At 35.2% G+C, this 25,281-nt stretch overlaps 1 protein-coding gene across 1 annotated transcript in view; it reads left to right on the forward strand.

Moving 5' to 3' along the window:
* Window positions 1-1,472: 1,472 nt before the first annotated feature.
* Window positions 1,473-25,281, forward strand: part of LOC107690979 (melanoma receptor tyrosine-protein kinase-like) — a 25,283-nt gene continuing 1,474 nt past the window's right edge. The window contains exons 1-26 of the mRNA XM_016489422.1: window positions 1,473-1,742; window positions 11,976-12,127; window positions 12,324-12,531; window positions 12,714-12,839; window positions 13,412-13,480; window positions 13,568-13,686; window positions 14,061-14,202; window positions 14,864-14,980; window positions 15,092-15,218; window positions 15,312-15,385; window positions 15,671-15,761; window positions 15,890-16,092; window positions 16,219-16,351; window positions 17,397-17,487; window positions 17,837-17,994; window positions 18,243-18,281; window positions 18,993-19,134; window positions 19,212-19,334; window positions 20,004-20,102; window positions 20,175-20,360; window positions 21,209-21,364; window positions 21,497-21,572; window positions 24,036-24,182; window positions 24,435-24,532; window positions 24,820-24,987; window positions 25,087-25,156. Of these exons, the coding sequence (XP_016344908.1) occupies window positions 1,631-1,742; window positions 11,976-12,127; window positions 12,324-12,531; window positions 12,714-12,839; window positions 13,412-13,480; window positions 13,568-13,686; window positions 14,061-14,202; window positions 14,864-14,980; window positions 15,092-15,218; window positions 15,312-15,385; window positions 15,671-15,761; window positions 15,890-16,092; window positions 16,219-16,351; window positions 17,397-17,487; window positions 17,837-17,994; window positions 18,243-18,281; window positions 18,993-19,134; window positions 19,212-19,334; window positions 20,004-20,102; window positions 20,175-20,360; window positions 21,209-21,364; window positions 21,497-21,572; window positions 24,036-24,182; window positions 24,435-24,532; window positions 24,820-24,987; window positions 25,087-25,156 (3,226 nt within the window). The 5' untranslated portion in view covers window positions 1,473-1,630. The remainder of the gene's footprint in view (window positions 1,743-11,975; window positions 12,128-12,323; window positions 12,532-12,713; window positions 12,840-13,411; window positions 13,481-13,567; window positions 13,687-14,060; window positions 14,203-14,863; window positions 14,981-15,091; window positions 15,219-15,311; window positions 15,386-15,670; window positions 15,762-15,889; window positions 16,093-16,218; window positions 16,352-17,396; window positions 17,488-17,836; window positions 17,995-18,242; window positions 18,282-18,992; window positions 19,135-19,211; window positions 19,335-20,003; window positions 20,103-20,174; window positions 20,361-21,208; window positions 21,365-21,496; window positions 21,573-24,035; window positions 24,183-24,434; window positions 24,533-24,819; window positions 24,988-25,086; window positions 25,157-25,281) is intronic.

Here is a 25,281-nt window from a genome sequence, read left to right on the forward strand (position 1 = left end):
CGCGCAAAAAGAAACAACAATAGAAGATGAACATGAGCCTGTTTGAAGGATCATTTCATTATTATTTCATTAATTATAGGAATAAATTATGCAATAATTCACCTAAATCAAAAAAGCACACAGCATAAACACTGACCTTGATGTGACCTTGATGAAACTGATTTGTTTCTCTGTTTTTTTGCCACGGGATTGACATCCTGTGGTAACTAGGATTTACACAAGCTTCAGTCTGGATCCAGAACACCTGAGAAGAGATGATGCCAACCCCTCAGAGGACCTCAGATGATGCCAACCCTGAAACAACATACAGAACTACCACATTTTGCTATAAGTTTGATTGCATCATATACATAAACACTGACCTTGATTTGACCTTGATGAAACTGATTTGTTTCTCTGTTTTTTTTACACAAGCTTCAGTCTGGATCCAGAACACCTGAGAAGAGATGATGCCAACCCCTCAGAGGACCTCAGATGATGCCAACCCTGAAACAACATACAGAACTACCACATTTTGCTATAAGTTTGATTGCATCATATAATAATGGCTGCTAATAGTGTTCATCGTCTGTTTTATTACGTCTTAAATTGATTTTTCCGTACTGCTGGTTCGTCTGGTCAGAGGAGAACTGGCCCCCCGACTGAGCCTGGTTTCTCCCAAGGTTTTTTCTCCATTCTGTCACCGATGGAGTTTTGGTTCCTTGCCGCTGTCGCCTCTGGCTTGCTTAGTTGGGGACACTTCATTTCCAGCGATACCGTTGACTTAATTGCAAAGATACTATTTAAACTGAGCTGGATGTTGACATCACTGAATTCAATGATGAACTGTCTTTAACTGAAAAATTTGTGTTTACTATTGTCATTTTGCATTATTGACACACTATTTTCCTAATTAATGCTGTTTAGTTGCTTTGACACAATCTGTATTGTTAAAAGCGCTATATAAATAAAGGTGACTTGACTTGACTTGACTGACCTCGGCCAAGTTCAAATAGAATAGCAGAGTTTCTTACAAAGAGACATGCATAACGTAATACTTTTGCTTCTTAAAAAATACATTTGATGGGGGTTGTAAAATGTTTTGAGGGAAATTTATGTATTTTATATTCACATGCACGAAGTGATTTAATTACATTATATAAACAAACAAACTCCGACAATGAAAAGTCGCAAAAACTGCATTGGATGAGTTTGGATTGGATGAGTCCATGTAATAACATGCAGATTTGCGCATATTGAATAAAAATAACGTTTAATTTGCATATTAAAAAGTATAAAAACTGACAATAAAAATGTTTTGTGTATTTTCCAAAACAAATTTTCATTTTGCAAAAAGGAAAAACCTACAAAACCTCTTCCTATCTTTTGATCAGCAAGGTGCATTTAGTGTCAGGTGACAGAAATTACACAAGCAGTAAGTGCCTTCTAACACACACACACACACACACACACACACACACACACATATATGGGAGCGTTGTGATTCAGTTGCGTCGCGTCAAAGCTGTACGGAGAAGCAGACCAGACGCGTTGCATGAGCTGAACGGGACCTGCCTCTGGAAAACTATTTAAATTACGAGCTACATATCGTTCATTTGCGGGAATATCTGACCAAAAATAATGCTTTAAAATGAGTCCACTGTTGAACATGAAGTTTACGAAGCTAATTCTGTTCCGTGAATTGGGAATCGCCTGTCTTGTGCTGATAAGCGCGGTGTGGTGCTCCGTTTCTGAGAGGAAAGGTGAGTGAAGTTACCTTAACTGTCTGTCACTAACAAAAATCTCATATAGTACGTCTTGAACAGACGTTTATCTACATAAAACGTCTTTTAAAACAGTGCCAAATGAGAAGTTTGAGAATAGGAGAAGGAAATAAATGAGGTAAATTAACTTGCGTGTCCACACTTTTGATGCTGATAAGCGCGGTGTGGTGCTTCGTTTCTGAGAGGAAAGGTGAGTGAAGTTACCTTAACTGTCTGTCGCTAACAAAAATCTCATATAGTACGTCTTGAACAGACGTTTATCTACATAAAACGTCTTTTAAAACAGTGCCAAATGAGAAGTTTGAGAATAGGAGAAGGAAATAAATGAGGTAAATTAACTTGCGTGTCCACACTTTTGACAGTGTAAACAAACAAACCGATAGATAGATAGATAGATTATAGATAGATAGATAGACAGACAGACAGACAGTAAAAACATGGTGTAGAATTCGCTTTGAATCAATTTTCACTCAGAAACTGCTAGTAAATTTAACAAATAATTACAAAGAAATGGCAAGTAACATTGAATTAAACATTACATTTCCAAGTAGAAATACTGAAATAGTATTTTCTAGTAAAACATACCACAATAATCTGTTTTATTTACATTTTACAGTGTAGATAGATAGATAGACAGACAGGTAGGCAGATATAATATGATTACTGTTTGATTACTGATAATTATGATCACTACGATTACAGATTATAATATGGGTACTGTATGTATATGATTAAAATTTTAATGATATTACTCTTTACGTGTATAATAACTAATGATCTGAAAAGCATTAGGTAGATGAGATTAGAGAACTGCCGTGACATTATTAATCATATAACCAGCTGCAGGTTTGTCTTTAACCCCAGCAAGTGACCCCAAAACAAGGAGTCTCTCATGTTTCTAAAAATGTAATGAACATAATTAAGTCTGAAACATACTTAAAAATACTTGATGAACTTTTGAGACTGGTGACCACCACAGGATGAGGGCCAAGAGTTCAACAGCAGCAGATGGTACCGCTAGACAGCTGCCCCACTGAGTGGGGTCTGGGCCCTCAGTATCAGTCTGTGGTCCAGTCTCTGGTCTACCCGGACAGACTGTGTTTAACATGCTGTTTGAGGTTTCTTGCCAGTTTAGAAATTAACAGCAGATGGTGGCTCCCAAGTAACACTGTCCCAGAACAAACCAGGCAGAAATGGGTTAAATACATTTTGATTCTGTGGTGACAACTGGAATCAAAATCAAAAGAACAAAACAAAATGGTTTGTAAATCTTAAATGATTTGTAGGCTAATTGTAACATTAAAATAATGCAGAATCATTCATGTAAATGTGTATTATTAAATATAAAGTAGTCTAAAATGGAGAGATCCATCTCTAAAATTGGCTCATCACTTTATTTAAAAAATGTGATGTACACCTACAGTATGACTGCAGGCTAAGTGTGTCAGATTTTTGTTATCTGATAAACCGCACACCTATTAAACACAAAAGAAACTTTGCATGCTGTCCTGGACATTCTAATCATACTTTTCAGCATAGAAACCAATGACGCAGACAGTACAACTCGATTAGTAGATTTCATCTGCATTTCTTTTAACAGTTTACTGACAGTAGGTTAATTATTTATTTTATACAAAGTAAGATGCTGAGTTAAAACAATGAATTGTGAATTATATTGTGTCTGTCAATGATAATGCAGACTTGTGCTGCTGTCTGAGGAAAAGCAGTGTTTGTGGGTCATTTTTTCCCATTTATATTTTTTCTTCTTCCTGTTATTTCTTGAAATTCAGTATTGCAGATAAATATTAATAATTAACTTCATCTATTTTACCTTCGTCCCTTTGATTTTTCCCAGGAGTGTCAATCAATAAAAATGTTGAATTAATTACAAGATTTAATGAATAATTGATCCACTGAGAAAACAGATTAATTAATATACTTCAATGCCAATACATTATTGTGGCTTTATCAGTTTTGCAACCAAAATGCATTCATGCACATTTTATAATTAATCATACCAAATTAATGCCACAACCCTATACTTTCAAGACAAAAAAAAAAAACAGACAGTGAATGACTATTCACACCTGTTGGTTGACTATGCCTTTAAAGGTGAAGTGTTTAACTTAAAAAAAATACTTTCTCCTGTCCCAGCATAGACTTTCTCCTGAGAAGTGCAAACATTGCCATGCTATCAAAACATTGCTCTGTTTGTTTAAGCATCCCAGTCAGCCCAGCACAGCAACACTGCGAGTTTAAGATGGGAGTATCTGTTTTGTGACCAATGGCAGAGTTCAAGAAAACTGTCATTATTTCTTGCAAGTCTTTTTTGGTTAAATTACACACCTTTAATGACCTGTCAGTTTAAGTGTGGAAAGCCTTCTGGCGATGGGCCTGTGGTATGCGTGTGTCAGCATAACCTGTCAGTCAGTATTGTCTCCGGGGCATCTCATACTTCGTTTCATTCCCACAGCCTGTGGCAGAAAAAAAGAGAGAGAGAGAAAAGTTTAGAATAAAGGTTATTAGAAAGCAGATACTTTTGTTTGACCTACTTTGCCTTGATGACATCAAGCATCATTAAAGGTATAGTTCACCCAAGAATGAAAATTTGCTGAAAATCTACTCATCCTCAGGTCGTCCAAGATGTGTCCAAATAGCTGATAAAAACATCACAATAATCCACACGACTCCAGTCCATCAATTAACATCTTGCGAAGTGAAAAGCTGCATGTTTGTAATAAACAAATGGAAATAAACAAGTCAATTTTGGCCAAAATATTATAATCCATAATATTGCTTCCTCCAGTGAAAAAGTCTCCAGTCTCCTGTTATTGTCTCACATCAAAATCCACCAGCATATTTGTTAAGAACTTCTTTGGACTGTTTTCGCTTATAAACGGTGCTTAAAGGGGTCATATGATGCAATTTCAAGTTTTCTTTTCTCTTTGGAGTGTTACAGGCTGTTCGTGAATAGATAAGATCCCTAAAGTTGCAAAGACTAAATTCTCAATACGTCACTATGTGGAAAGATTTGCATAATGCCGCCCAAATGTTTACGCAAAGAAAGAAGACGTAACTTTATTGTTGCTGCCACCGCCGCGTTGTGAAGACACTGTGTGTTTCGTTGCGAAAGCGAAAATACTTTGTTTGGCCTTCCAAAAGAAGACACGACTAGAAATCAGTGGTTAAGTTGTATTTACAACGCATACTTCTCTCCTGATTCGGATGAGACATCTTTTTTACTAGAGAATGCAATATTATGGATAGAGGATTCATAGTTTGAAACTAAAAACCTAAAAATCTTATTACAAACATGCAGCTTTTCACTTCAATGATGGACTGGAGTCATGTGAACTATTTTCGAGTGAACTATTCTTTTAACTGGAATGAAATGACACCCATTCATGTGAATCCTGAATGTGGGTAGACAAGCGGTTGACGTAGGTGAAGATCACTGTCATTAGATTAACCGAAAGACAAAGCCGAATACTGTGGTAAGGTAACACGCCACCACTATCAGATCTTGCATTTGTTCAGGGATTTCATCATTCACAATAGGCGGCATGCAGAGTCAGGCCCAGAGTTTGACAAATTATGTCACAACATTTATTTGCCAGTTTTTTACAGACCATTAGGCCAGAAACATACTCAGCACTAGATATCAGATATCTTTGGTCAAACACAAAGACACATATTTCATACTGAACGTGTTGTGTTGAATAACATTGATTTCATTTCATTTATATTTTTTGTACTTAATCCATTTGTCATTTAGTTCATTTTAAAAGAATGACAACAAAACAACAACTCAGCTACATTCAGAAATATCCAGTCATCATGCATCAGTCACATTCAATATGAGCCAGTATAAATACATTGTATCTGAATACACATCCCTTCTCTTAGTCCACATGCAAGCACTAATCACTAAAGATATTAGTGTCCTCATTCTACCCAGTGTTCTGTTGTAATTTGGTCAAGACATCACCATTTGATCTAAATCGAATTGTCTTTAAAACTCTTTGCAGGCTTATAAATATCCAGAGTCTCTATGACCGCTGTTACTATACTAAAGACTAGAAAAGCTCTCCTGTTTACATGCATCACACTCTCTGACCACCAGATACAAGGGTAAATTGATGGAAAGTAATGCAGTCAATGTAAATGAATACATAACCGCAATCTATTATTGTTAAAAATGTCAAAATAGTTCGTCACCCATCTAAGCCCCATATTCAATTGATCTGCTAAGTGGTATGAAACGTTTCATAGATTTTCATTTAAAACATGCGAGCAAAATCAATTTTAGTCTGTGAAATGCCAGTATATTTAGTCAATAATGGGTCTTACATATAGGTAACTTGGAGGTTATCTCTGGCCATTAATAATGGACTTGTTTCAGAGGTGACGGAGTTCCTACAAAAACCTTTTCCAACACTGACAATAATAAGAGATGTTTCTTGAACAGCAAATCAGTATTAGAATGATTTCTGAAGCATCATGTGACATTGAAGACTGGTGTAATCATGCTGACAATTCAGCTTTGCATAAATTACATTTTAAAATATATTAAAACTGAAAGTAGCTATTTTAAATTGTAATACATTTTCACAATATTACAGTTTTTTTCTGTATTTTAATTCAAATTAATACAGCCTTGGTGAGCAGAAGAGGCTCCTTTTTTAAAAACATTAAAAAATCTTACCGACCCCAAACTTTTTAATGCTAGTGTATGCCTGCTGTATGCCTTTTTATTCTTATCTTAAGGATTTGTGTTATTTACAAGACAACCCATCTACATCAAACTGCAAAAACAGTTACAGATTTTAGGATTTACAGACCATGATAAACCAAGGCCATAGCCTTGAGGCTTTACATAAGTGTGTTTATTTGGAAAACAGCAGCCATAGAAGATACCTCAAATTATGAGGCTTCTTCAGGGGTGTGCTGTTATTTTCTAAGCATTCAAATTAGCATATTTTGCGCGGTGGAAAATAAAACTGTAGAACAAACTCTCCGGTAACCAACCAAAACACCCTGGCAAAGGCATAGCAACTCCCTACCGTTTAAAACACTCCAGTTTAGTGGCAGCAACTTTCGCACTGGAAAACTGATTTTTGTCTTCTTCAACAAAATATATGAATTTACTAAAATTCATGTCTCATGTTGTTTACCAAATGCAGTGATCATGCCAGGTTTTTACTTCAGCAGTCAGCAAATCACCCCATAGACAAAGAGCTGAATTCATACAATGGTTACAATTTGATGGCGAGGTCACAAATAGACAATATGTTGCTTATTTGATTTAGACAGACCCTGTTGTTTGTAAAAAAAAAAGAAAAAAAAAGCACATAGTCATGGAGCGAGACGTCTCTGTCTCACGCTGTAAATTGTATTTACTACAATTCAGTTAGACGGTATTTTATCCGCATGTCTCTCATTTAGGGTGACAACAGTGAACTTATAGACACTCTATTGCAAGCTAAAGAGAAACAGAAGATTTAAGAAACACAATCATGTGAAACTGCTGCTCGCAAATTGATAACAATTTATCTTGCTTTTAAAGAATATTTAAACATACACTCTTAAAAATAAAGGTACTTCATGATGCCATAGAACAGGGGTAGGCAAGTTCGGTCCTAGAGAGCCGCAGTCCTGCTGAGTTCAGCTCCAACCCTGAAAAAATAAAACTCACCTGCCTATAGCCTTAGTAATCCTGAAGACGAACCTTTTTGTCTAAATGTTTCCATAAAGAACCTTTAACATCTGACGAACCTTTCTGTTTCACAAGAGGTTCTTTGTGGCAAAAGAAGGTTCTTCAGATTATAAAAAGGTAAGAAAGAGATGGTTCTTTAAAGAACCTTTGACTGAATGGTTCTTTGTGAAACCAAAAATGGTTCTTCTATGGCATCGCTGTGAAGAACCTTTTGAAGCACCTTTATTTTTAAAAGTGTATGGCCATTTTTGGGTCTTATTGTACATTAAATACAACAAGTATTAGCTCCTGTACAATAAAATCAGTAGATCACATGTGTGAAACATATAGTAGCCTCAACCTTGGAAAATATGTTTTTCTAATAAGTTCAGAGTCAACAACGTTAATGGATAAATCAAAAATTTAAGATGAAAATTTGGTTTCTCAGGCAAAACACATTTAAATATTTCCAGTAAATGCATAGCACATGTACCAACACAGTTGGCTTCCCGTTAGGTGTATTCCTGGAAAGTCGTTCAGATGGAAAACAGGATGCGTTATGACAAATGCTGTTGACTTTTTCTGCTCATGTGGATCAATACTTTTTGCAACAGTGCAAACTTACTCTACAAACAGAGTCAACCCTGTTGTCTGCCCACAGTCAAACTTAGTCACCAACAGAACATCCAGATAGTCATCTCCTGGAAAACAAGGTTATAGTGCATTTGGGGTTATAGCCCAAACTTGAAACTATAGATATACTGTAACACTGTGCAATTATGACATTACATCATGAAATTACAGTAGATTCCTAAATGCAAAGATGTTCTCAAAAAGTAAGCTCACTAGCACTTACTGACACAACATTCTGGTAGATTAGGCCCAAACATCAAAGCAGACAGGAAGTTATGTGTCATGCATTGAACCCAGATGAATACTTTTCAAGTGATTTAGTGCCATATAATAAACAAAAGCATCACTGAACAGATTTCATTTTTTGCATATGAAAAAAGCCACATCCATTTATTATGTGTTGCTTCATTAACATAAAAGTAATAAAGCTACAGGAAGATATACTCCAAATATTTTACCTTCAGTAAGTCATCCAAAGCATATCTAAAAAATGATGCATTAGGAAAAAAAAAGAGAGCAAAGAAAACTGTAATAAAGCAAGCATGGGAACAAATGCATGGCCTGTTAAAAATAGGTTATATTCATAGACAGCCTTGAAAAGATGATACCAGAATATCTCCTAATTAATCGATCATTGTTATTTTTCACATCCTTGTACTTAAGAAGATAAGCCATACCTGAAAGAAGTTTCTTAGAAAGCATACACAACTCTTTTTTTTTTTTTTTAGATTTTTAAAATGTTTTTTAAAAGAAGCATCTTATGCTCACCAATGATGCCTTTATTTAATAAAAAATATAGTTAAAACAGTAATATTGTAAAATATTATTACAGTTAAAATAACTGTTTTCTATTTGACTATATTTTAAAATGTAATTTATTGCTGTGATGCAAAGCTGAATTTTCAGCATCATTACTCCAGTCTTATCTATTGTTCAAGAAACATTTCTGACCAAGGTTGAAACAATTGAGCTACTTTTTTTGATAAATTTGAAAGTTAGTTTATTTGAAATAGATATCTTTTGTAACCTTGTAAATATCTTTACTGTCACTTTTGAAAAAAATAATGCATCCTTGCTGAATAAAAGTATTAATTTCTTTTAAAAAAAAATCTTCCTGACCCCAAACTAATTAAATAGTACATTTTGGGGCTACAAATATGGAAGGTGGTTTTGTTTTCGTCACATGCTGCTGGTACGGTCACTAAGGCAGTGACAGATTTCTTTGCATTGCACTTCTCAAGTCTTGTGTTTCTTTGCATTGATTAGATCTCGATAACCCTTGTGCATGGTTTGCATTAGTTGCAAAAGACAAAAACACTCAAGTTTAACATAGTCAGACTGCTGTTCCACAGTTCCTGATGGTTAGACTGATGTGAGTTAAGATATTCCTCCATAAATATTTTTTCAAGGAGCAACCTGTTCAGTCACATCCCATTGTTCGGGCTCATGCCTCAGGCACTGCTGCTGAACATCCGCCCGTAGAAAACAGCTGCACGTTTTGCAATCCGTTCAGACAATTTCGCATTTTAAGGGCTTGCGAAGTGAATGTTAAGGGTTAAAACTTCATGACCCTAATCTTTATTTGAAATCTGCCCTAGAGCGGAGATCTGAAAAAGCCAGTAACTCCTGATTATTTCTTCAGTTTTTGACATCTAGTGTTAATATTTTTCTTGTCATAACCCTGATTAATTTAGACATGCTGGATTTTCAGAAGGTAATTTATGCAAGAGCTGCATGTCTTGACAGTGTTTGTTCTTCCTGACCGTCTCACAGCTTCACAGGTAGAACTATAATGCCAAAGATGTCAAAATGCAACTCTTGCAAAAATGGAAATACTCTTCATGTGCGCTGCCATGATGTAATGATAACCATGTTTGCACATTCATTTGAATATTTTTCCATATTTTGTTCAGACAATCTTGCAGCATACTCAGATTTAAGACAGAATGAACATGTAGCCAAATATTCAACCCCATATCAATGTTACAATGTGGAATATTTGAGTTTTTACTAAGAAACACGGTTCCAAAGCCTAGTGAGCTGACTGTCTGTTTGCTGTCTACACAGGCAGCTGTCTTCTAATGCCTTACTGAAATAGGGCCTCATAGGAGACTAAATTGGAACACACTATAGGCAACAACTCACGAATAGCACTCCTTGTGCATGGGAGACTCAACTTATTAATAATTCCAATAGTTTCACATTAGCATGTTGCTAAATTAACTACTTATTACAGTGGTTTCAACCAGCGGGGCATGCACTTGAGAGCCTAAGCACACTTCAAAGGGGGTCCCAAAATGACTTAAAATGATTTAAAATAAGGCAAAACATACTTTAAAATAAGCAAAAATAGCAAAAAATCGAAATACAATTTTAAATTATTAAAAATTATTTAAAAAAAGAAAATTAATACAATTTTAAAAAGTCAAGAAAACTTTTATAATAAATATATTTTTTCTACTTATGCCAAGGTCTAAAATATTTTATATAATAATAATAATAATTAATAAAATAAAGTCAAGTCAGTTATTAAGTGAATTACAAGTTATTACAGCAGAATACAGTAAATATCTTGGGGACCTTTGAATATTGTCTTTGAAAGTGGCGGGCCTTTGAGTAAAAAAAAGTTGTGAATCGCTGTTCTAGGAATCATAAAATACTGTACCTAACACAAAAATATTGGGCAAAATAATCTTTTGTAATTATATTGAATTATTTGGTAACTTTACAATAAAGTTCAGTTTGTTAACATTAGCTAAATGCATTGGGTATCATTTTACAGCATTTCTTGGTTGATCTTAATTACTGCATATGCTAAAACATAAGTTGTACATAAGTAAAATAATAATTCTGAAACAAAATATTACATTTAACAGAGAAATGACATAATTAGTTTTTTAAAGATTAAAGTGAGGATTAAAGTGAGTGTTAGAGGACTGCAAATGTAATCTAAATGTGAAATAAGCACATACAATCAGGCTAAATAAAGACTAATACAACTAATTAAAGACTAATAGAAGTAAATACAGTTAAATAAAATGTCAGCCGATATACAGGTGCATCTCAATAAATTAGAATGTCGTGGAAAAGTTAATTTATTTCAGTAATTCAACTCAAATTGTGAAACTCGTGTATTAAATAAATTCAATGCACACAGACTGAAGTAGTTTAAGTCTTTGGTTCTTTCCACGACATTCTAATTTATTGAGATGCACCTGTATATGTCGGATTCGATTACAGATCAATTTAAATCAATCTAATAATAATATTGGCTGATAACCACCAATGTGATCCCTTCCAAAGAGACTGGTATATACTATACACTACCAGTCCAAAGTTTGGACACACTTGAATGAATTTTATTCACGTTTTTCAATTCAGCTTATTCAAAACATGGCACAAATGAGAAAGAAACCACAGCAACCCTTATTATTTTAGTGGAGTGTGAATTTTCTCGATTTCCTATGAAATATAGCACCTTATTAGAAATGATTTAGTTACAAAACTGATACATGCCTACAGACAACAGCATTTAATTACCAAGACTATAATTATGGTAGCATAGCTTGAGATGAAAATTAATATCTGAAGCATTACAAAAATCAGTCATTTACACTACTGGTCAAAGGTTTTGGAATAACTTTTTTAAATGTTTTTGAAAGAAGTCTCTGCTCACCAAGGCTGCATTTACTGTATTTGATAAAAAAATACAGTAAAAACAGTAATATAATAAGTCTGTAATTAAATACAGTGTGCAGAAGAGACTTCTTACTGACTTCTCCTTAATTATTCCAGACTTTTGGGTATGCTTATTTTGTGTATGTTCTGTCATAATATCACCTTCACTACCTGAGTATTGATTTCACCTCTGCTTTATTCTCCAGTATGTCAGGGAACCAATAATAAGCTGACTCTGCTGGCACAGCCAGACGATCACTACAGAGCCATGGTGCGGATGTACAGTAACTGCACAGTCGTGCTGGAGAACCTGGAGATAACCAACGTTCAGGAGTACCACAACCTCTCCTTTCTCAGAGTGAGTGACATAACAAACCAGTATAATAAAATAGCAATTATGAGAATAGATCATTAGTTATCTACAAATGATTGGTCAAACCTCTAACCAACTGATAGAAAGAAAAATCAGATTTTTTATGTTAAATTATTGTTTGAAGTCTGAAGACTTTTTGTGGTATTTAGGGGACCTGACTAAAATATTTTTTCTTTCATAGAGCATTGAAGAAGTCGGTGGCTACGTGCTAATAGGAATAAACTATGTGGATGTGATACCCCTGGAAAACCTGCGCCTCATTCGAGGACATTCTCTCTTCGATGGCAAGTACGGCCTTGCTGTGGTGGCAAACTTCCACAGGAATGAGTCTTTAGAGATCAACAGCATCACCAGCGGCCTCCGAGAGCTGCGTCTGAGAAGCCTCGGAGGTAAAGCATTTATATTTATTCATTTAGCAGATGCTTTTATCCAAAGTGACCTAGTACAAATGAAGCATTATGCATCCACAGGCACCAAAATGTGTTGAATACAGCATGCAATATGTATATAAAGTCACATTTTCTATTAATTATAGTGGCAGATAATATGTTCTTTCTTCTTTATCTGGCAGAAATTCTTAAAGGTGGGGTTAAAATAGCCCACAATCCTTTGCTTTGCAATGTGGAGACCATACAGTGGTTGGACATTGTGCAGGATGACAGTGACGTGAATGTGTCGGGAGGGACTGACCCTCAGTGTAAGTATTTAGAGTTTTACAAACATAAATCATGCAATATACACAACCATTCAAAAGTTTGAGTTTAATATAATTTTTTTTTTAAGGATGCATGAAATTGATAAAAAGTGATAGTTAAGACATTTATAATGTTACAAAACATATCAGTTTCGAATGTACAAAAATGTATTTTGTAAAATGTTGAAAAATGTTGACAAAAAAGTAGCATGGTTTCCACAAAAATATGGAGCAGCTCAACTGGTTTCAACATTGATAATAATAATAAATGTTTCTTGAGCAGCAAACCAGCATATCATAATGATTTCTGAAGGATCATGTGACACTGAAGACTGGAGTAATGATGCTAAAAATTCAGCTTTGCATCACAGGAATAAATTATATTTTAAAATGTATTAAGATAGATAACAGTTTTTTATTGTAATAATTTCTCACAATAATTCTGTTTTTTAAATATTTTGAATGGTAGTGTATTTTGAGTGGTAGTGTATCTATATATGTCTATAAATTATTAAATTATGTATTAATAAAAAAAAAAAAGAAATATAAAACAAACACTTTCTTTCATACCTCAGGCAGACGATGTGACTCAGGGTGCTTTAATGGATCGTGTTGGACTCCAGGACCAGAGAACTGCCAGACCTGTAAATTCAGTTGTATATATAATTCTCCAAAGGAATATATATGAGTGAACTACGTCCTAACAAATGTTCTTTCACCTTCACTGTCAGTTACTCAGCTGAACTGTGCCGAGCAGTGCTCACGGAGGTGCAAGGGTCCCAAACCCATCGACTGCTGCAGTGAACATTGCGCTGCAGGCTGCACCGGACCCCGACCAACAGACTGTCTGGTGAGTGGAGCGCTTTTCAAAACTTATTAAGTAAATTTCGTAAAACACAAGCTAAGTCGTACTAACATAAAGATCTAACATTTTAAATGAAGCATGAAGTATTGGTGCTTATCTACTGATCGTGTTCAGCCTACAGAGAAAATGTGTTTTATGATTTATACTCTTAACATTTAAAATGTCAGAATTGTTTGCATTTTATTTAAATTAACATTAATATATTTTATTATATATTTTAATGTACAATATTTTCATATAGCCAAAAACTTTTGAATTTTTTTTTATATATTTTTAATCAATTTATAGTTTTGATACCTAATGATCAGTAGGGAACAAATGTTGTTTATGATGACAGTGTAAGGCCTCTTTTTCTGCAGTCCTGCAGAGACTTCCAGGACGATGGGACGTGCAAGGATGCGTGTCCACGTCTTATGCTGTACGACCGCAACACTCACCAACTTGTTCCCAATCCTAACGGGAAGTATAACTTTGGAGCCACCTGTGTGAAGAAATGCCCTTGTAAGTTTGGTTTTCATACATCTGAGATTACTAAAATAAACTAAGACCACTATGACAAGAGCAGATCATTCTTTTCATTATAAACCTTTAGTATGTAAATATAAGAGCCCCAAAAGTCATGGAGACATACTGGCTCATTGCTATTGTGCATAACAACCACCAAAATTTTCTAGAGGCAAAAATGACATTGGTCTTTAGCCAGTTATGATTGCAAATACACAAGCAAAGACACATCCAGAGGTTATGCGCTGTGTAAACAAAGAGCTACTGTAAGTTCTCTGAGGTTTATTTTAGGTAAACACTTAAAAAAATTGCTTAAGACCTAAAATAAATTGTGTATGTATTGATAAATGTAATATATGAACATCAGTTATCTCACACGTGTCTACTCTAGAGTTTCAGAAGAGATGTCGACAAGGTCTCAAACGGCTTCAGATGTCAAGAAACAAGTCTGCAGTCAAAATTCTCAATTGAAACTCAACATTTTTTCTCAAATTCTCTCAAGACCAAATCATCTGAGCTATATATAATGCTCATTTTACAGCTCTATACTATATGTCAATAACTAATTTGTGCTTTTTTTATTTAAGGAGAAACATCTAGGAGAAACCGCATCTATACTTACCTGAAAGATAACTGCAAACGCCTCTGTCTGCTGCAGATAACTTCGTGGTGACCGATCATGGTGCCTGCGTTCGAACCTGCAGCAGTAACATGCATGAAGTGGAGGAGAACGGAATAAGGAAGTGCAAACAATGTGACGGCTTGTGCCCGAAAGGTCAGCAATGTCATTCATTAATTAAGAGTGTTGTTTCTGACACATGTAATCAATTTTGCATGACACGGATATCTAATAAATGTTAAATAATTTGAACGTGTTTTATTTCAGTCTGTAATGGTCTTGGAACGGGAGCGCTTGTTAACACCATCGCAGTCAATGCGACCAACATTGACTCATTTATCAACTGCACCAAAATAAATGGGCACATTACAATAATGAAGATGACTTTTCAAGGGTGAGATTCTATGGTCTACGTCCAGACTAAATCATTCAACCTTGTTTTTTTATGCTATACATTTAATCTAATGTTATAAATATTATTTTCAAGGGATGTTTTTACAAATACTCCAAGCATGGACCCTGCAAAACTCGACTATTTCAAAACAGTGAAGGAAATTTCAGGTAAACTATATATATGTGTTTGCATCATATATGTATATATATATTTTCAAAATATATACTGTATGTGTTTGTATTTATATATACATAATAAATAGACACAGTATACACACATATATTATGTAAACAACAACTTATTTTGCATGCGATTAATTGCTTGACAGCACTAATATATATATATATAATTTTAGTTGTATAAATATACATTATTTAATACACCATCTTAGCATATGAATGGCATATGTCTTTGACTAAAGCCTTATTTAGCGGTGCTATTTTTTTTCTCAGGGTTTCTGGTAATCCAAAACTGGTCTGAGCACCTCAATTCCCTCAGTCCCTTTGAAAACCTGGAGATTATCAGAGGAAGAACTAAACAACAGTGAGTTTCATCATGTCAACTTAGAAATAACTAGTTTCCTTTGCATATTAATCCTGTTTTTATCATGGAAAAAATATACTTTTCACCTTTAAACAGTGTTTCTGTCTTTACCTCTCTTATAAATGCAGTGGCACCGTCAGTTTTGCAGCTTTGAACATACCACACCTGGATCATCTCGGCCTCCATTCGCTGAAGGAGATCAGTGATGGCGACGTGGTGATCAAGAACAACCCCCGCCTCTGTTACGTTGAAGGCAGCTACTGGCCGAAGCTGTTCAGATCAGTGAACCAGCGCATACGAACTGGAAACAATGCAGCAATGCACAGCTGTGGTATGGGACTGGATTCAAATATTTTTAGTTTTTATCTATACGCAACTTATTAGTTGGCCAGCAATTTCGATCATGTGAGGTCACAGAGTTCGTATAATCAAACAAAAGCTCTCATGTGCTCTTCAGAGCAGCAGAACAGTACCTGTGATAGTATGTGTGGAGAGGAAGGCTGCTGGGGTCCAGGGCCGTCCATGTGCGTCTCCTGCCAGCATGTCAGCCGTAGGGGGCGCTGTGTCAGCCACTGCAACTTGCTGGATGGGTGAGTGTCCAACAGAGAGTCCACTGAAGAAGGTTATTTGCTGCTCATTTTCTAGTGCAACATTGACAAATGATACTGAATAAAAAATAACAGAAAGTCTATTAATGGTTAAAGTAATGCATTTAATATGCATCTTTCAGATATTATCAGATGCATGGGTTTACATGCGGCTACTTCTCTTAATAGAGTGCATTAAAGCAGCCCATTGGTATTTTCCCATTCATTTTTCCCATAGGGATTTTAAAAAAAGACATTGTTAAAGGGATAGTTCATCCAAAAATGAAAATTCTGTCATTAATTACTCACCCTCATGTCGTTTCAAACCCGTAAGACCTTCGTTCATCTTCGGAACACAAATTAAGATATTTTTTTATGAAATCCGAGAGCTTTCTTACCCAGCATAGACAGCAGGGGAACTTTGCACACAAAACGTATTCTCGTAGCTTCATAAAATTACAGTTGAACCACTAATGTCACACGGACTATTTTAATGATGTCCTCACTACCTTTCAGGGCCTTGAACATTTCAGTTGCATTGCTGTCTATGCAGTTTCAGAAAACTTTCGGATTAATGACAGAATTTGTTTTTTGTGAACTATCCCTTTAAAGCCTTATAAGCCATGAACCAAAACAACCAGCTACAAGGTGAATAATATTTAATGATATTTAAGTATTTTGACAAGATAGTGAGGCAGTCTCGATGACATCATCAGCAAAAGCATTTACCCTTAATTAACAAACTCGTAGCTCACAGTAGATCTGCCTTCAATGGTTTGTAAGTTATTGTTAAAAATAAAAAAAAAACTTTTTTTTTTGGCATTTTCGCCAAAACTTTTGGAATTTTGCCATTTTTACCATAGGACTAATCAGAACTGACAGGAAGCAAAGTGGGAGAGAGATAGGGGGAGCAGGATCAGGAAAGGTCCTTGAGTCGATGTATGTCAGTGCGCTGCCCACAAGGCTATTGGAGCTGACATCAATTTTCTTTTTACTGTGGAAATGTTTTTCACCTCTGTTGGCTTTTGTACTCTACATGTTTCTACAGAGACCCCCGTGAGTACATGTCAGAGAATGTGTGTTTGGAATGTGACCCTGAATGCAAGATCCTGAATGGGACGCCAAGCTGCCATGGGCCGGTATGTCACACCATGTCAATGTTTCCCATATAAACTGCATTATTAGTGATGCTTGCTCACACTTGCTCAAACTAGGGATCTGAACAAACCCCTAAACCTACAGTATTAAACTCGATGGTGAAAATCATTAATGACACCTAAAATCACACAGCTTGTTGAGAAGAGGTGTGCTATTACTTTTCTAATACATTAGACTTGCGATTTTAGTCTGGCAGTCTATTTTGAGCAACACTCAGACAACCATTTTTTTATCAGAAAATGTCCAAACCGGTGTGTAAATTACAGTAATAATGGTAAGATGTGTAAGTGGTTCCAGTGTGAATGTTGTTTTCTCTGCATCTCTTTCTAGGGAGCTGATCAGTGTACTGAGTGTGCTCACTTCAAAGATGGGACGCACTGTGTGGCACAGTGTGCCCAAGGTGTGCAAGGCCTTAATAACAGGCTTGTCTGGACATACCCAGACAAAAATGGACAGTGTCAGCCATGCCATGCTAATTGCACGCAAGGGTAAGAAACCTTCTTAGGTGATAATCATTAAAGTAAAATAATAATAATAAAAATATATTTAATACATAATTTAATATTATTATTTAAATTGTATAAAATATCTTTATTGATATTTATATATAGGTTTATGGTTAACAGAATCCAGCTGGTTTAAACAAGCAGAAATGCAAAATTATGGGGTCACAAAATAAAGTTTTACAGCGCATGTCAACACCACCACTTACTTTAAAATGTTTCTGTTATTATAGGTGCAGCGGACCAGGACTGGAAGGTTGTGAACCAAAAAGGTACAGTAGTTTATGGGTTATTATTCCTATTCCTACTTCATTAACAACAGAAGTCATATAAAAGTCATTAGCATCCATGAAATTAAAGAATTAATGAAAAATGTGACCCTGAACCACAAAACCAGTCTTAAGTAGCATGGGTGTATTTGCAATAGCCAAAAATACTATTATATTAGCATACTATATATATATATATATATTAGCATACATACAATACTATATATATTAGCAATAGCCAAAAATCATAAGGAAAGTAAAGATTAAGTAAAGATCATGTTCCATGAAGATTTTCTACCATAAATATATCAAAACTTAATTTTTGATTAGTAATATGCATTGCTAAGAACTTCATTTGGACAGCTTTAAAGGCGATTTTCTCAATATTTAGATTTTTTTGCACCCTCAGATTCCAGATCTTCAAATAGTTGTATCTCGGCCAAATAGTGTCCTGTCATAACAAAGATGTATAAATCTCAATTTCGAAAAATTGACCCTTATGACTGGTTTTGTGGTCCAGGGTCACAAATATGATCTCAGATGTGTTTTTTTCTGAATTAAAGTTTACTTGTTGAATATCCTGTTTCACTCAGAAATATATTACAATATGGAAGTAAATGCTGTTTGATTTGCTGACTTGAAGCTCAGGGGATTCATATTAAATGTTTTTTTTTTTTTTTAATGAAAGTAAATGACTTGATATCCTCTCTCTAGCTCTCACATGCCTGTAGTGGCGGCTGGCATTGTTGGAGGCATGCTGCTCAGTATGGTCCTCCTTCTTTTCATCTTCATCATCTTCCGCCGAAGACACATCCGACGAAAGAGGACCTTACGCCGCCTGCTTCAGGAAAGAGAGGTAAGCCACAAAAATGTATTACAAGCCAAACATCATGTATGAACCCCCTATACAACTATATTTCCATCATTATGCAGCTGGTTGAACCGCTGACTCCCAGTGGTGAAGCACCCAACCAGGCTCTCCTTCGCATTCTAAAGGAAACAGAACTGAAGAAAATAAAAGTCCTTGGGTCTGGAGCATTTGGTACCGTCTTTAAGGTACATTTATGAATACAAAGCACACTACAGTCATTTAGCAGGCCTGATAAAGCTTTGTAGAGTTGTAGCCAAGACATTAAGTGTCAACAGAACATCAAGATGGACCATACTCACTCTGCTAACTCACATTTCTGGTATTAATATGATTGGTTCATCAGTACGGAAAGACTGTCATGTTACTGCAACTGAGAAATAAAGGTTAAAATTAGCAAGATATAAAATCATATTAGGTGAAAAGCGAAAAAAAAAACCTGAAATAAATATAAGCTAAACGGAAATATATAAAAAAACTAATAAAAATGACAAAGCACATAAAACAACGACTCAAATTAAAATATAAATATAAAGTGAAAAAAAATAGATGCCAATTCAAAATATTAATAAATACTATAATAGTATATAAATACTAAACACTTACAATTACATATAATGTAACAATTCCTATTATCTTTTTTATACTCCAAAATGAAAACAAACTCCATGTTTCAAAGCAAAAAAGTAATCTTTAATTACAAAAATAAATAAAAATAGCTCCACCTCTGAAACGACTTTACTGTTTTACCTGGAAATGTGTCACATTACAGAAGTTGCGAACTTCAAATTTCTCAGTCAACCTGAAAGTTCTAAGAAAAATGTCCAAAATATTACTTTTCCTTTCTTTTCTTCTAGGGTTTGTGGATCCCAGAGGGTGAGGATGTGAAAATTCCTGTTGCTATCAAAGTTTTGAGAGAGGTCGCATCTCCCAAAGCCAACAAAGAGATCTTAGATGTGGGTATCATGTCATTTGTACTAATGATTAACAATTGTCCTGCATTTAAAACTTGTATTTTGGTGTTTCAGGAGGCCTATGTGATGGCTGGTGTGGATCACCCTCACGTGTGTCGTCTGTTGGGAATATGCCTCACGTCCAACGTCCAACTCATAACTCAGATCATGGCTTTCGGCTGCCTGCTGGATTATGTTCGAGAGAATAAAGACAGTATCGGCTCACAGACTCTGTTAAACTGGTGTGTGCAGATCGCCAAAGTGAGTTCAATGTCCTCCGCTTAACCCTCGATATCCAGAAATATATATATATATATATATATATATATAACTGCAATTTTTCACGTAACAATTAATTTTAAACAGGACAGAAACATATTTGTGTGGAATTGAAATTACTTTTTTGAAAGTAACTCCAAATATTAATTCCAAGATGCATTAATCTGATTGCTCTTTAAAGGTGTAGGTCTCTTTTACTCACCATTTATTTGATAAAAAAATACAATAAAAACAGTAAAACTGTAAAATATTATTACAATTTAAAATAACGGTTTTCTATTTGAATATAATTTAAATAGGAATTTTTTCCTGTGATACACAGCTGAAGTTTCAGCATCATTACTCCAGTCTTCAGTGTCACATGATCCTTCAGAAATGCTGATTTACTGCTCTAGAAACATTACTTCTTACTATCAATGTTGAAATAAATCAGTTGTGCCCAAAAAACATTTATTTGAAATAGAAAACTTTTGTAACATTATAAATGTCTTTACTGTCATTTCTCATCATTTTGATGCATCCTTGCTGAATAAAAAGCATTAATTCCTTTAAAAAAATCTTAGTGGCCTCAAAATTTTCAACAGTAGTGTATAAATCTTGCATAAACCATGTACTTATAAATAAGCACATAAATAAATATTTATGTGTTAAATATTATGTATAAATAAATAAACTCCTGCTTCCACAACATTCTCTTAAATAAATTCACTGCATTTCTTCTGCAAAACAACAAAATAGCAATTCTGAAAGTGCTGATTCTGAAAGTACTGATTGGATGCACGTCTATGCACGTTCTTGGAATGCAAAAACATTCTGACCCTTCTCAACAGGGGATGAACTACTTGGAGGAGCGTCACCTGGTTCATCGTGATTTAGCGGCCAGGAATGTGCTGGTGAAGACTCCTAACCATGTGAAGATCACCGACTTTGGCCTGGCCAGACTCCTGGGTGCAGATGAGAAGGAATACCACGCTGACGGAGGGAAAGTAGGTCACGCATCAGTCCACTGATTCAAAATCATTAAGTGTAAAAGAAATAAATGGAAATGCATTAGCATATGTACATATTTGTTGATATTTACAGGAAAATTGACTTATTTGCCTTTGCTAAATTCTTAGGTGCCTATAAAGTGGATGGCACTAGAGTCAATTCGTCACTGGACTTACACTCATCAAAGTGATGTTTGGAGTTACGGTCAGTGCTCATCACTACATATTATTATATAATTAAAACTGCATTTATTATTACATCGCAGGCACATTAGCATAGAAGAGTGTAAATTAAAGGAATAGTTCACTCAAAAATTTCAATTTGCTCAAGACATGCTCACCAATTGATCCTCTGCAGTGAATGGGTGCCGTCAGAATGAGAGTCCAAACAGCTGATAAAAACATCACAATAATCCACACCGATCCAGTCCATCAATGAATGACTTGTGAAGTGAAAAGCTGCATGTTTGTAAGAAATAAGTCCATCATTACATTTTTTTACCTTTGTTTTTAATACCAGTGCATACTCCATAACAACACTTTCTGCATTGAAAAAGTCTATTCTCTGTTGTCCTCTCATAATATACTGTTTTCATTTGTTAACAGTGCTTGATCTGTGCATAATGCTCACCTGATTCAGGCAAAATGACTTTTTCACTGGAGAAAGCAATATTATCAATAGAGGATTCATATTTTAGCTGGAAGCAACGGTTTGAAGTTAAAAACGTCTTAATGATGGATTTGTTTCTAACAAACACACAGCTTTTCACTTCAGAAGACATTAATTGAGGACTGGGGTGGTGTGGATTACTTGTGGATTATTGTGATGTTTTTATCAGCTGTTTGGACTCTCATTCTGACGGTGAATATAATTTAAATAGGAATTTTTTCCTGTGATACACAGCTGAAGTTTCAGCATCATTACTCCAGTCTTCAGTGTCACATGATCCTTCAGAAATGCTGATTTACTGCTCTAGAAACATTACTTCTTACTATCAATGTTGAAATAAATCAGTTGTGCCCAAAAAACATTTATTTGAAATAGAAAACTTTTGTAACATTATAAATGTCTTTACTGTCATTTCTCATCATTTTGATGCATCCTTGCTGAATAAAAAGCATTAATTCCTTTAAAAAAATCTTAGTGGCCTCAAAATTTTCAACAGTAGTGTATAAATCTTGCATAAACCATGTACTTATAAATAAGCACATAAATAAATATTTATGTGTTAAATATTATGTATAAATAAATAAACTCCTGCTTCCACAACATTCTCTTAAATAAATTCACTGCATTTCTTCTGCAAAACAACAAAATAGCAATTCTGAAAGTGCTGATTCTGAAAGTACTGATTGGATGCACGTCTATGCACGTTCTTGGAATGCAAAAACATTCTGACCCTTCTCAACAGGGGATGAACTACTTGGAGGAGCGTCACCTGGTTCATCGTGATTTAGCGGCCAGGAATGTGCTGGTGAAGACTCCTAACCATGTGAAGATCACCGACTTTGGCCTGGCCAGACTCCTGGGTGCAGATGAGAAGGAATACCACGCTGACGGAGGGAAAGTAGGTCACGCATCAGTCCACTGATTCAAAATCATTAAGTGTAAAAGAAATAAATGGAAATGCATTAGCATATGTACATATTTGTTGATATTTACAGGAAAATTGACTTATTTGCCTTTGCTAAATTCTTAGGTGCCTATAAAGTGGATGGCACTAGAGTCAATTCGTCACTGGACTTACACTCATCAAAGTGATGTTTGGAGTTACGGTCAGTGCTCATCACTACATATTATTATATAATTAAAACTGCATTTATTATTACATCGCAGGCACATTAGCATAGAAGAGTGTAAATTAAAGGAATAGTTCACTCAAAAATTTCAATTTGCTCAAGACATGCTCACCAATTGATCCTCTGCAGTGAATGGGTGCCGTCAGAATGAGAGTCCAAACAGCTGATAAAAACATCACAATAATCCACACCGATCCAGTCCATCAATGAATGACTTGTGAAGTGAAAAGCTGCATGTTTGTAAGAAATAAGTCCATCATTACATTTTTTTACCTTTGTTTTTAATACCAGTGCATACTCCATAACAACACTTTCTGCATTGAAAAAGTCTATTCTCTGTTGTCCTCTCATAATATACTGTTTTCATTTGTTAACAGTGCTTGATCTGTGCATAATGCTCACCTGATTCAGGCAAAATGACTTTTTCACTGGAGAAAGCAATATTATCAATAGAGGACTCATATTTTAGCTGGAAGCAACGGTTTGAAGTTAAAAACGTCTTAATGATGGATTTGTTTCTAACAAACACACAGCTTTTCACTTCAGAAGACATTAATTGAGGACTGGGGTGGTGTGGATTACTTGTGGATTATTGTGATGTTTTTATCAGCTGTTTGGACTCTCATTCTGACGGCACCCATTCACTGCAGAGGATACATTGGTGAGCAAGTGATATAATGCTACATTTCTCCAAATCTGTTCCTGATGAAGAAACAAACTCATGTTCTGTACATCTTGGATGGTCTTAGTAAATCAGCATTAACACAGACTAATAAATGCTGTCAAATGTAATGATAGTTCATGATATTTCTTGCAATAACAAATTAAACCTTATTGTAAAGTGTGATTTAATTAATTACCTCTTCAGGGGTCACTGTGTGGGAGCTGATGACATTTGGATCCAAACCGTACGATGGAATCCCAGCCAGAGAGATTGCAGATATTCTGGAGAAGGGAGAGCGTTTGCCACAGCCGTCCATCTGCACTATAGATGTCTATATGATCATGGTCAAATGTGAGTGCTAAGGTTGCATTCGAGAGCAGAATAGAACCGAAAATCATCATTCAAAGGGCTTGTAATGGTAGCTATAAATAAAAGTATTCAGGTTACAGAAAATACAGCATTACAAATTATGCATTAGACAAATATTTCAGACGAACAAGAAAAAAACAAAGACATTGTGAACTATAAAGATTTGTATGCAACATAATAGCCATAATACATATTAGCAGAAATGACTGGACATTAATTTATATCTACATCTAGGCTGGATGATTGATGCTGACAGCAGACCTCACTTCTGCGAACTTGTGGCAGAGTTTTCAAAAATGGCCCGAGATCCATCTCGCTACCTTGTCATTCAGGTAGTTCACAAAAAATATCTGTGCTTTCCTTTTAGGAATGAAAAAAACACCTTGAACTGACATTGTTTTTGTGATTCAATGTGGTGCTGATGAAGGCACAAAATAAAAAACTAAAATGCAAGAAAATTATATTCAAAGGTAATGTATTCATGCTATTTGTAGGTCTTCTGCTTATAATTTGTAAAAAAAAAAAAAATTATTTATACGTTTATTTAATTGTAGAAGTTTATATACACATCAAAAATGAATTACACCAATGAGAGTTTTTAATTTGGCATTATACACAGGGAGATGATCACATGTTCCAGCCCAGCCCGACGGATTCAAAGTTCTACATGTCGTGGATCAGTACAGAAGATATGGATGGTGTGGTAGATGCGGAGGAATACCTGCTGCCCAACAAACGATTCTTCAACCAATCACAACCACCACCGATGCCTCAGTATCACAATGCAGTCAGTATCTCCTTCTATGGAGCATTATCATTTATAATGTTATTAGCCAAGTACACTTCATCAGACATGATTCATTGGTCTTTTGTGTATTTTTTTAAGGACAACTACACGAATGGTGTGATGTTACGCTACATTACAGACCCCACACTTAAAGACCTCATGCTGCCAGGTATTACCATGAATTTAATGGTTCAGAGTATTTATTTATATTCTGTATTTCATATATGTATATATATATATACAGTGGGTACGGAAAGTATTCAGACCCCCTTCAATTTTTCACTCTTTGTTATA

The sequence above is a fragment of the Sinocyclocheilus anshuiensis genome, unplaced genomic scaffold (assembly GCF_001515605.1).
Source record: "Sinocyclocheilus anshuiensis isolate Anshui unplaced genomic scaffold, SAMN03320099.WGS_v1.1 scaffold102, whole genome shotgun sequence".
NCBI classification, from domain to species: Eukaryota; Metazoa; Chordata; class Actinopteri; order Cypriniformes; family Cyprinidae; genus Sinocyclocheilus; species Sinocyclocheilus anshuiensis.